Raw genomic sequence first — 12,976 nt, 5'->3', positions numbered from 1 at the left:
CTGAACAAGATGAAGGTGGGAGAGTGGGATTGTTGCAGGAATGAGAAAAAAGGCAAGAACATTGGGTTAGAGAGGAGAGGAGAATGATTACATTGAGGACCTCTTTGAATCATCCTTTGAAAGGATGATTATCTCGGGTTGTGAGACAGATGCCAGTCATCATCTCAGTTTCCTGGGTAGCACTCAGGGGAATAACAGACTAGAGGGGCGAAGGAGCAGCACAACTTAGCAACACAGAAAGGCAGGGTTAGTGTGCCCAAGCACTTATAGACTTGGGATTTAAAGAACTTATAAACCAGGTATGGGAAACCTTTGGCACTTCAGATATTGATGAATATCCATGGCCACTGGCCACGCTTCCTGGAGTTGATTGGAATTGTACTGAACAACATCTGAAGGGACAAAGGTTCCTCACGCCCTGGGGTGGCCCTGGGAGATTGTTTCCAGGTGGTACAAAACAAGTATGTTTGTTCTCGGCTTGATTAACAAGGGAGGAGGGGAGTGGTTGTAAGTGACTGAGGTTTTCTTAGAGTGGCTATAGTACACTATATTGTGAGAATGCCTTTCCTCTTACAAGGATTCTGGACAGCCAATAGGTGTACAGTGAAGAATCATTATATTATGGAGAGAAGAAGACTGATATTTATAACCTCAGGAAGTAGATAGATAGATTCTTTATTGTCATTACACAAGTGCAACATTGCACAAGTGCAACGAAATTGGATGCCATCCCTTAAAAACAACAAAAGCAAAACAACAACAACAACCAAACAAACCACATTCCAGCCACACCCACACCCACACCCATCAAACTCCCAGGTCACACTATCGAGTTACAGCATTTAAAAAGGCCACAGCTCTTGGATAGAAACTATTTTTCAGTCTATTTGTCCTTGACTTGATGTTTCTATATCTCCTGCCAGAAGGCAGTAGTGCAAACAGACTGTATCCCGGGTGAGATGCATCCTGCAGGATGTTGTTTGCTTTCCTAAGACAACGGGAACCGTACAGTTCTTCCAAAGATGGGAGAGGATGACCAATAATCCTTTGGGCTGTGGTTATGACCTTCTGGAGCACCTTCCTCTTCCTAGCTGTACAACTGGAGAACCAGGCACAAATACAGTATGTGAGAATGCTCTCTATGGAGCCTCGGTAGAAGGACACCAGCAGTCTCTCACTCAGATTGTTCTTCTTTAAAAGTCTGAGGAAATAAATTCTCTGCTGGGCCTTCTTCACCAGAGCAGTGGTATTTGCGCTCCAAGTCATGCCCTGATCGATAGTCACTCCCAAAAACCTGAATTCCGCCACCCTCTCCACCCGTTCCCCTTTGATATACAAGGGCTGAATGTCCGCCTTTTTTTTCCTGTAATCCACCACCAATTCCTTGGTCTTAGCCGTATTAAGAGCCAGATTGTTCTCTCCACACCAAACACAAAGCCGCTCCACCTCGTCCCGATAGGCGGACTCATCCCCTCCTGAAATGAGCCCCACCACCGTAGTGTCATCAGCAAACTTGATGATTTTGTTGCTGGGATAGATGGCTGTACAATCATACGTATAGAGAGTATAGAGCAGGGGACTCAACACACAACCCTGTGGTGAGCCGGTGTTAAGGCTAAGGGCTGTGGACATATGTGACCCCACTCTAACCCTCTGAGAACGTTCTGACAAAAAATCCAAAACCCAGAGACAGGTGGAGTTGGAGAGTCCAATCGCCTCTAGCTTGGACACCAGTCTATGGGGGAGGATAGTGTTAAAAGCAGAGCTAAAATCCACAAACAGCAGCCTCACATAACTCCCCGGCTGCTCCAGATGGGACAGAGCAGCATGGAGAGTGATAGTGATAGCGTCTTCCGTGGATCTATTTGCCCTGTATGCAAACTGGTAGTTGTCAAAAGTTGATGGAAGACAGGAAATTATATGACGGCGCACCAGTTTCTCAAAACACTTCATGATGATTGGAGTCAGTGCAACTGGTCTGTAGTCGTTCAAACTACTGATTGTAGATTTTTTAGGCAGAGGAACAATAGTTGACGACTTCAGGCAGGGTGGGACAATAGACTGGTGTAAGGACTTGTTGAAGATCTTAGTAAAGACCTTCGCCAGCTGATCCGCACAGCCCTTCAACACCTTTCCCGTGATGCCATCAGGTCCAGCAGCCTTCCTCGGATTCACCATCCTCAATACCTGTCTCACCTCATGCTCCTCTACAGTGAATGAGGGGCCCCTATGGGCTGGTGGCTGTAATACCGGCGTCTCAGGTGGCTCCTTCTCGAAGCGAGCAAAGAAAAAGTTAAGCTCCTCCGCCAGCAAAGGGTCACCATCGACAGCACCAAGGTTAGGTTTGTAGTTGGTAATATGCTGAATCCCCTGCCACATCTGTCTTGTGTTGTTACTCCTTAAATTATCCTCAATCCTCTGCCTATAGACCAGTTTTGCCCGTCGAATACCCCTCTTCAAGTTTGCTCTTGCCACACTGTAAAGCTGCACCTCGCCCGACCTGAAAGCCCTATTCCTTTCCCGCAACAGGCACTGGACCTCTCTATTCATCCAGGGTTTCTGATTGGGATAAAACCGGATGGATTTATTTACTGTGACAGTGTCTGTGCAGTGATTGATATAGCACAGAACTGCCGCCGTGTGCTCCTCCAGGTCTGAACGATCGAAAATATCCCAATTGGTTCTCTCAAAACAGTCCTGCAGCTGGTGGATAGCGCCTTCAGGCCAGATTTTAACAGTCCTTGATATTGTGGGAGCCCGTTTCCTGAGTGGGATATATGCTGGTACCAGGAACAGAGACATATGGTCGGACTGGCCCAAATGTGGCAGCTGTAAGGCCCTATAGCCGTGATTTACATTCGAATAAACTTTATCCAGTGTCTTGTCCCCCCTTGTGGGACATTTCACATGCTGATAGAGCGTTGGGAGCACTGTTTTAAGTTCAACATGATTGAAGTCTCCCGCAATGATGTGCACAGCTTCAGGATGCTTGTCTTGCTGGCTGCTGATAAGGCTCTGCAGGCATCCCAGAGCCAAGTTGGCATTGGCATCTGGTGGCACGTACACACCAGTTAGCATAACAGCTGTAAACTCCCTAGGGAGATAGGCTGGTCTGCATTTAACAGCCACATATTCCAAATCCGGTGAACAGTAACTGCCCACGGTCTTAGAATTATTGGACCAGCATTTGTTCACATATACACACAGCCCCCCTCCTTTGGTTTTTCCGAAGTCCATGCCTCGGTCATGACGATGTACCACACAGCCTTCCAACTGAATAGCCGTGTCTGGTATGGACGGTTGAAGCCATGTCTCAATGACAAATAAGACGCAGCAATCTTTTACGAGACTGTTCTTTGCTGCCAGCAGCCTCAATTCATCCATCTTGTTGGCAAGAGATCTCACATTAGCAAGAAATATGCTAGGGAGTGGTGGTTTAGATGGACTCCTCTGCAATCTTACCAGGACGCCGGCCCGACAACCCCGCCTTTGCCTCCTGTCTCTACGCCGCCTTCGCCTCCTCCCTGGAGGCATAGTAATCCATGGAGAGCCCGGTGGCCTGGCTACTCCCACAGGAGCGTTATCTGGGCGAAAATAATCAGCTCTCACAGCTTGTTCACACTGTAACCCGACCTTCAGAAGTTCCTGCCTACTATAAATCTTTCTTGCCCGGCCAAACATACTCAGAACAAGTAAAAATAATAAAAACAAAACACTGAAAACAAAACAAAACGCTGAAAACAAAAGGAGAGCACTGAGCCGCAGCGTCTCTGCGCGCCGCCATTAAACCAAATCCAGTACCACACTATCTTAATAACACAGGGGTGAGGAACCTCAGGCCCAAGGACTTTCTCCAGCTGCCATACATTGTGGTGGCCTATGTTCAATTTGGTCAGTAATAATCTGTGCAAGACTGCTTTAAATTAATGTCCTATTGCTTTGTATGCAACCAAAGATACATTTTTTATCAATACAAAGCAAATGATGGGCCCCTTGAAGTATTACAGAGTCTTGGCCTTTTAGAATCAATAAACGTTTACAACAAAATCATAAAAAGGAAGTTCAGCAAACTGCATGTATCTCTGCATTACAGTTCCATTACTAACAAGTTTACAACCAGTGCTTGGGTGGCAGGATATTTTTGACACAATCCCATTATGAATACTAATATTATTTGTGTCACCTTGATAAGCACTAAATATAAACAACTTCTGAAATTGTACAAAGGACAATATATAATAATATATACAAGGTGTTCAAACTGTGTCAACCCTAAGGACAGATGCATTCAGAATCTGACCTCTTCCTGTATCTGCCATCTAAAACATTTGAAGGTACCAGATTTAACTAAAACCTTGTAAAAACCATTCTCTCATTTCTGCAAACCCTTAAAATAGCTAGGTGGAACAAAAGGAGTGCAATGGAAATTCTTATACAATGGTGCTATTTTAGAAACTATTGCAAATGTAGTTGCTTTATTCATCTGTATGAGTGCGTCTAAGAGTCTGCTTCAAAAGCTTCCTGGCAAGCTCCATTCCCAAACTCTTTTTATATCGTACAGATAAGGCTAGTTTCACCACTAGGATGAAACGACCCTCTTCCAAGAGTTATTGTTTATCTCCTTCAAATGTTCTCTAAGAGATCACCAGGGCTGGCTAATGATAACCCATGTTGCATGTGGGCCAGTTCTGAGATGTCAGAACTTAAAGGTATATAACTGGACAATATTTTTCTCTGCTGTATATGGAGTCCAATCCAGAGACTCTGGTGCTTAACAACTTGCTGATGGTCTGCCCAGAGCAAAGAGTTTATTGGCGCTATCAATTCTTACAGCACTGGTCACGTCTTGAAGGGAAAGCAGATGCTTGGATTCAGATAATCTGTCACTGAACATGTGTCCCCCAACACCTGGACCTCTCCTTTGAAGAGAAAATCCAGATGGGTGGTACACAAATGAAAACCTATTTGAATAGTCAGATAGATGTTGCCATATTGGGTGAAGATTTATTCTCCTCTGCATATTAAAACGTACATATATTTTAAACTAGCCACTCTTGGTTAGCTAAGTAATTGGCATTCTGGGGGAAAATAAGCATAAATTGCTGCAATATGTTATTTATACATTTGCATAATACATACCATGTGAATTAAAGTGGCAATCCTAATGAAACAGTAATTTCATTTATGTTGTAATGAAAACTCTGTATTGAGTTATCATAGTAAAACTACATAGAGTAATCCCATTATAATAAGGCAATGTTTTAACAAATATCTTAATATTCAATTAAAACACTTAATGGAAGTGGGAAATTTAGTTAACATAAACATTACAATGTATATGTGTGTGTATGTGCGCACGCACACACACATTGTTTCTTCCTCAGAATAAACATGTTTTGCTTTAAAGATATTCATTACATGCTGAAGTTTTAATTTATTTTGCTGAGAGTGCTGCTTGGTCAGAGATACATTAAAATTTCATTGTCAATAAATGCATGCAATTTGGCAGTTTAATTTTCTACTCATCTTCCTAATACCCTCCTTCTCTAAGGGTAGTATGCTTTATTTAAGCTAAAACCTTATCAGTTCTGTGCAGAGCTTGACATTCTGCTTGTAACCACGTACGTTTGTGAAAGTCTCATGTATTTTTTATACTTCAGTGAACAGGCTGTATTTCCTGTATTATCTCAGGATACTAATAAGGGTCTAACTGCACATTACACACCAACATATGTAGCAATTCACCGGCATTAAAAACCAATGATTCTATCCCAGTTCTGGAAGATGCAATTTAGAGTAGACATGGGGCAGGCTAACCCCTTTCCCGCTCCAAACTATAGCATCAACCACACATACACATCACAACACATTTGATCAAGCATTCTGAAACTATACACTGCATACTTCTTTGGAGAAGGTCCATGCTCACATGCACAAAACAAACATGCATTAAGACCAACAACTCTTAGATCTCAAAAGGGTGACTGGCTCAGGTTGTTAAGGGTCAAGGGCATAATTCCCTCCCACAACCACACACAACAATTGCTGATAACCAAAGGCCCCCCCACATCTTAATTACAACTATTAATTCCTCTCCAGTGCACAGGCAACTCCAACAAAGAGCATGGGACACATAAATATTACAAAGACATGGCATTCAACTTTCGCTCATCTTTTTGCAATTCTTTGCACTATGGTTCAGATGTGTCTTTGTGGTTAAAGAAGTTTCCATTTAAGAAAATATAATTTAGTGCATATTATTCCATACCTGTATATGCAAACTGAACAAGATCCCAGAGTGCACTTGGGTCAATGCCTTCCATTTTGATCTCCTCTTGCTTGGCTTCACAAACATCACTTGTAAACATGGCAGCAAAGTAATCAGAAACAGAACTGAGAACAAGTCTGGGAAAAGAAAAGAAGAACACAAGTATTAATTAATCCATTACATTTCACATTAACTGTTAAACAGTCCTGTTCTCAATGTGCTCAGCTAGAAGCAACCTGCTGTATGCAAATATGCAGTCAACAAGGTAATGATGGACCCATATTGAGGATGATGGAAGTCCCAATATATGGAAGAATTTTATTTTATATGTAAAAATTTCTTTGTATGTGAGGTGATGTGTTGTTGTTTTTTTGTTGTTGTTTTTTGTTCTTCTGTGCGGGAGGGATTTAATACATAAAATCAATAAAGATTTTTAAAAATTAAAAATAGAAGCAACCTTCTGTGAAATTCAAGGATGGAGAACTAGTAGCCCTCCAGATGTTGTCAAACTCTAACTCTCATAAGCCCCAGCTATTCTCCACCCGTGCTTTAAGAACATGAAATGTTTTTTTAAAAATGTCATGAAAATCAGGCACACTAGTTTGACTCAAATGGCAATCCTATGCACGGTTATCTAGGATTAGGACCACTGTACAGTGGTGCCTCGCAAGACGAAATTAATCCGTTCCGTGAGGCTCTTCGTATAGCGGTTTTTTCGTCTTGTGAAGCAAGCCCATTGACAGCTTAGCGGATTAGCGCTATTAGCGGTTTAGTGGCTTTTAGCGATCAGCTGTTAAGCGGCTTATCAGCGGATCAGCTGATAAGCGGCTTAGCGGCTTAGGAAAAGGGGGGGGAGGGAAAAAACCCACAGGAACTCGCAAGACATTTTCGTCTTGCGAAGCAAGCCCATAGGGAAATTCGTTTTGCGAAGCGCCTCCAAAACGGAAAACCCTTTCGTCTAGCGGGTTTTCCATCTTGCGAGGCGTTCGTCTTGCGGGGCACCACTGTATGCATGGATAGGGTCTCACTTTAAGAAAGGTTAATATTTCATGAAAATCAATCAATTTAAAAGTAACATTTAAAAACTACACATCACCACACACCAAAATTAGTAACACATTGGTTATTTTGATTTAAGGTCAATCAATGTCAAACAGCTATCAGAGAATAAGCATTAGCAGGTCAAGAATGTTGATACCACACAAACAATAATAGTGTTCCATTTGTCCTGTGATGGAAGGAATAGGTAGAGGGTTCCCTGCCTGGACTCAACCTTAGCTCCTGAATGGTATCATTCTTTCTATGATTCAATGCTGGGAGAAGAAGAGTTATGCTGTTGAACGTGAGAATGGGACCTGGAATAGTCCCTGGAAGGTCTGAAACTTCTAGAATAATAATGCTTGCTGTATCTCAGAGGTGAAGAAGGTGCCTGCAAAGGTATGTATGTCTGTCTCTCTATACTGACTACAAGAAAAAGAGTAGCGTCTCCCATTGTATCTAAGAGACAACTGCCCCATTCTGTGATAGTCTATGCACTAAGAATATCCTTTGGGGTGGGTCCTTGCTAAGTGGTGGTCAGATATCTTCAACCCAGTCTACAAAATCGAGTTGGCTATATTTGCCCTCAGTCACCAGAATGGGTGGCAGAGGAGAATGTCAAGCATCTTCATGACCCCCAAAGCTGGGCTAAGAAATACAGCCCTCCCCTGATGTGGGTATTACCTTGCATTTCTGTAGCGGGAGAAGGGTCTTGGCCATATACATAGCCATGGCAGTGACTCCGGACCCATTCAACAAAGACTGGAGCAGGATGAAACCAAAGTGAGGCTACTTTCTCATGCCAAACTTCAGCCCAGGTATGTTGGGAGGCACCCAATTGATGGCAGCCTGAGCATCCAGACAGGGGCCTCATGCTGGCTTTCAGTGAGCATGAAAAGACCCATTTTTCCTGAAGCAAGTTGCCAAAACAACTTGGTCTGGATGTCTCTTAAACATATATTTCATATGTACGTAAAAATATTTTACTCAGATTTTTTTTGTGTGAGCAGCAATTTTTTTTAAAAAACCCACATTGGTGAACTACTACCACAGCTAGTGTTTAACCATGTGAAACAAGAAGTGAAAGTTGCCTCATAATTAATCTTAATTCTGAGAAATGACATCCTATTAAATCATCCAATATTCAAAAGGAAAATAAAGATGCTTTTGGACTCACTGAATTCACAATGAACTGTTGCTTTCTGCACCTCAGAGGGCTGCAGGTGGTGCTAAATCTTGGCACTGAGGCATGTTGACCTATTCAGCAGAAAGGTCAGTTGTCTCCTGGATGTCATTTTCTTCTTTTCAATTCCTGCTATGCTACAGGAATAAACTAATGAACCTTGTTTCCTCCATGGAGTGTTGCATGCTATATGCAGCCCAAAGATAATCCATCATTTCACAAAATACTTTGATCCAACTTTTCGAAGCCAGCATTTAATTAAACCTACTACTTCCACGTGCACTATCCAGGGTGTTGCAGAGATCTGAGCAATTGGAAAATTTACCACAATTCCTTGTTTCCCAAGGAAAAGTTAACATTTCAAGTGACCTAAGTTTCCCTCCACCCTGACCCCACCTGATTTCTAGTTCAACAGTGGATTTTATTGCGGGAGGAGTTGCAAATGTAGATATGAAGCTTCCGCCCACTGCTTTCAATTACCCGCATTTGCATTTATCACCTTTATCAGAAAACATGGATCATCTAATGTTATGCATGAGAAATTAGGCATTCTACCATAATCTACCAATAGGGATGATGTAGTTCCACTGATGTGGACAAGCAGCTCATATACCCCCTACATCCAGCTCTAGGAGCTTAATTTCTATAGGTGTTAAAAGTAAAGGTAAAGGGACCCCTGACCCTTAGGTCCAGTCGTGACCAACTCTGGGGTTGCGGCGCTCATCTCGCTCTATAGGCCGAGGGAGCCGGCGTTTGTCCGCAGACAGCTTCCGGGTCATGTGGCCAGAATGACTAAGCCGCTTCTGGCGCATCAGAGCAGCGCACAGAAACACCGTTTACCTTCCCGCCGGAGCGGTACCTATTTATCTACTTGCACTTTAACGTGCTTTCGAACTGCTAGGTTGGCAGGAGCAGGGACCGAGCAACAGGAGCTCACCCCGTCGTGGGGATTTGAACCGCTGACCTTCTGATCAGCAAGTCCTAGGCTCTGTGGTTTAACCCACAGCGCCACCTGCGTGGCTAAATGCTCATACTTTTCCTGGAGCTGGTCAAAAAAAAAGAGATAAAAGCAGTGAACTATTGCCCTTGCACAGGGGTGGGGATGAGGGTGCTGCAAGTGGGCCTGCGATACTTCAAATGCAAAGCCTTGCTTTTTTCTCATCTGCACAGGCCCATGGTAGTTGCAGAAGTGCTTAAAGAAACATTGTTGCAATAAATGTCACACAATAAACATCTGCCTTGTGTTCTGTTCCTCATATTTACAAGTTATTTCACAGCCTGAAAATTCGATTTGAAGAGGGTGTGTAAGGGGTGTGTAATATATAATGCACTATATGTGCCAGTAATTCTTGATGGAACAGAGTGAGCTGTTGACTGCAGATTAGAAGTCAGAAATAATATACAAGCATTCATGCACCTTTAAGTACGAGGCAAAAATGTGATGCAGTTTTTATTTCATGGGCAAGCTTATATTTATTAAAGCATTTTTTTTCCGCTTCAAAAAGATTTGATTGCTGTTGAACTGAAATAGTCAGAAAATCAGATTCAGTGTGCAGACACACAGTGATGCAAATATGTCTACTAACCCTTTAGATAAAAATGGTAAACAGAAATCTCATTTCCCCTGCCCCTGTAAAATCTGCAACTCCTCCCACTGTCCAGCAAGTACTTTATCACAGTTTCCAAATTTGGCAAGTATGTAAGATGTACCCACTCTGAACTGTCTAAAGTAAATCAGAGCAGAAACATAAAAAAGGTTTCTTTTTATTATACCTTTGTCTTATGTTCTTTCAGATGAACAGAATCAAGCATTTGAAATATAATGGCTTTCAGTAACTTCATGGGACTTTGGCTGAAATGCAGGCCAGGACTCACCTAAACACCGAGCCAGCAAAAACAAAACAAAACAAAAACTGGCAGAAGGAGTTCCACTTGCACAATGAGACTCCCCCTTCTCTGTACTCATCACACTTCCCTTCTGTCCCCCAAAATTGGCTCGGGGTGTGTGTCCAAAGAACCCCTAGAACAGTATGTATGGGGACAAGAGGGGGGATCATTCCATCTGAAAAGCTGCAATGTTTTTGCAGACAGAACATTTGTAATATAGCACATGTTGAATTCCACCAATAGTCTTTGAACGTGGGCTACTGCTGAACATCAGAGGTACGTGTCTTGTAAAATCTTTACGAGGAATTAGTTCTGCAACTTTGCCCTTTTCATATATGTCACCACTACTAACCCAAATTTGGCCAGGTACCAATGTCACATTTCTTTCTTATGAATATACCTCAGGGTAGAAATTAATCCTCAGCACAACTGACATTTGGCTATAGGATGATGAAGAAGAGAGTTTGGATTTGATATCCCGCCTTTCACTCCCCTTAAGGAGTCTCAAAGCGGCCAACATTCTCCTTTCCCTTCCTCCCCCACAACAAACACTCTGTGAGGTGAGTGGGGCTGAGAGACTTCAGAGAAGTGTGACTAGCCCAAGGTCACCCAGCAGCTGCATGTGGAGAAGCGGAGACGCGAGCCCGGTTCCCCAGATTACGAGTCTACCGCTCTTAACCACTACACCACACTGGATGAATTTGTACCCTATGGGCCATTATATGCAGTCGGGGTAGAAAGCCACCCCAGCTTATTTTTAATACTTATTTTCAAATTGAAATTAGTTTAGTGACAACGTGTCCTTGATGACTCACCACAATAGGTATCTTAAAAGCTGCAATTCACTGCCTTCTGGTTATAATGTTTGCAGGCACTTGAGTACCTGTTCTCAAGAGATTCTGTTCAGAAGCTTTGAACTGGTCAACTTTTTGTGGGGAGGTGGAAGCAAGAGGCTAGCACACCATGAGCTAGACTGCTAGGCAGCCAGGTTGTACGGCAAGATTCTCTGGATTCACTCTGACTTGCTTTCAACATACATGCACAAAAATATTTCAGGCTCTATTTCAGGCTCTTTGTATCCCCCCTTCCCCCAATTTATACATGGTTTCCCACTATTTTCCTTCCTCGGTGAATAAACACCAACAGTTCCCAAGCACAGCTTGTATTCTTTTGTTGTGGTTAGCAAATGCAGAAGGAAAGGTAGACAGTACATGCTTGCGGTAAGTGACTACTACACCTTCTTCGCTCCTTTTCCCCCTTCCCCAGAAGCAAAGGTGTTATGGTGATAAACTATCACCATCTTTTATCCCTCCAAGGCTGTCTCTGTAATCTTTCCTTCCAATGATACTACCAGATGGTTAAAAGAAGAGGCATCTTTTCCTCTGACTTGGAAACTGGAGAGGTACAATATGGTACTAAGTGTTGATAGTAGATGATCTAGTTCAGTGGCATTACCCTCATTACCATAAAAACGGTATTAGAATTAGTTAGTTGCCTAGGCAGCAAGATTGCTAATGCAGTTCACATGTACATTTTTAGACCTGATGCTGAAACTCCTGACATGTAAGCGGTAGTGGCAGCGCACTGTGCTTGTAGGGATATACACCTATGATCAAGAATGAAATATTTCTCAAGATACGGAACAAAGTCTGTAAGGGCATGTCTGCAAAGATTAGGCTAAATCAGAGTTAATTTACCATGTTTTATCACCTACCTATGTGCAGGTATCTTACGGTTCCCAGCAATCAGGATAACATCACATAGTTGTTGTTGCTTCAGGTAGCTTTCCATCTTCCTGAAGGTTTGTTCAGCATGGTGTACAGCTTGATAGAACTCCTCAGAACTACTTGGGTCCATGTCACATGGAGGTGTCAAGGAATGGCTGACTGCTGACAACCTGTAAGCCCAAATAAAAGGCAAAGGTTGTGGGTGGTTAGTCATGATGAAATGCTTCTAGGAACAAGGAGTTAATCAGATTCTCAATGCTGAAAGGAATAAAACTGAAATGTGCCCTTTACGCAACTCACACCAGCCCCTGCTGGCATAATACATGGTCATTCTCATAGATATATGAGAAACCACGCATGCAAGAAAACTAGCTTCTGTGCGCATATTTGTATTTGTATTTGCATATAGAGGTGCTGCTTGCACAGAGCCCCAGCCCAATCCAGGGATGTGCACCTTGAGAAGACTAGAATCTCACTGATCCCACATTGAGAGGCATCAGAAGGCTGGACCCCCGACCCAGCTATATACTCAAAGACACCTGAAGGTGCACTCTTCTGTTGTTTCCGAAAAACATGGATGCCAACAGACTCATGCATGTTTTTTATAGGGAGCTTTTAATTCTACAGTCAATCTTCAAAATATACAGCCTATATCTTATGTTTATAAACTGTCTTTACATTTCTACAATACTGAACTTTGTTTCCTGCTTGGCAGGGGGTTGGACTCGATGGCCCTTGTGGTCTCTTCCAACTCTATGATTTTATGATTCTAATACAAATCCATTGTGGATGGTGTGAAAGTGGAGAGTAGGGGTGGCTGGCCCAAACGGCAAAAGGGTCAGTGACCCCCCCACCCCCAAAAGCTGTTGGGAA

At 42.9% G+C, this 12,976-nt stretch overlaps 1 protein-coding gene across 5 annotated transcripts in view; it reads right to left on the bottom strand.

The window, feature by feature from the left end:
* The window catches only part of KLHL1 (kelch like family member 1), a 131,922-nt gene that overhangs the window by 90,957 nt on the left and 27,989 nt on the right, over positions 1-12,976 (bottom strand). For all 5 annotated transcript variants that reach the window (XM_079972652.1, XM_079972650.1, XM_079972648.1 and 2 more), the window contains exons 2-3: positions 12,091-12,273; positions 6,269-6,405 (exon numbers count right to left, since the gene is read on the bottom strand). In XM_079972652.1, the coding sequence (XP_079828778.1) occupies positions 6,269-6,405; positions 12,091-12,273 (320 nt within the window). The remainder of the gene's footprint in view (positions 1-6,268; positions 6,406-12,090; positions 12,274-12,976) is intronic.

Source organism: Podarcis cretensis (genome assembly GCF_951804945.1).
Source record: "Podarcis cretensis genome assembly, chromosome: 4".
NCBI lineage: Eukaryota > Metazoa > Chordata > Lepidosauria > Squamata > Lacertidae > Podarcis > Podarcis cretensis.
The sequence above is the reverse complement of the archived record's forward strand: the minus strand, read 5'-3'. Positions and strand labels throughout refer to the sequence as shown.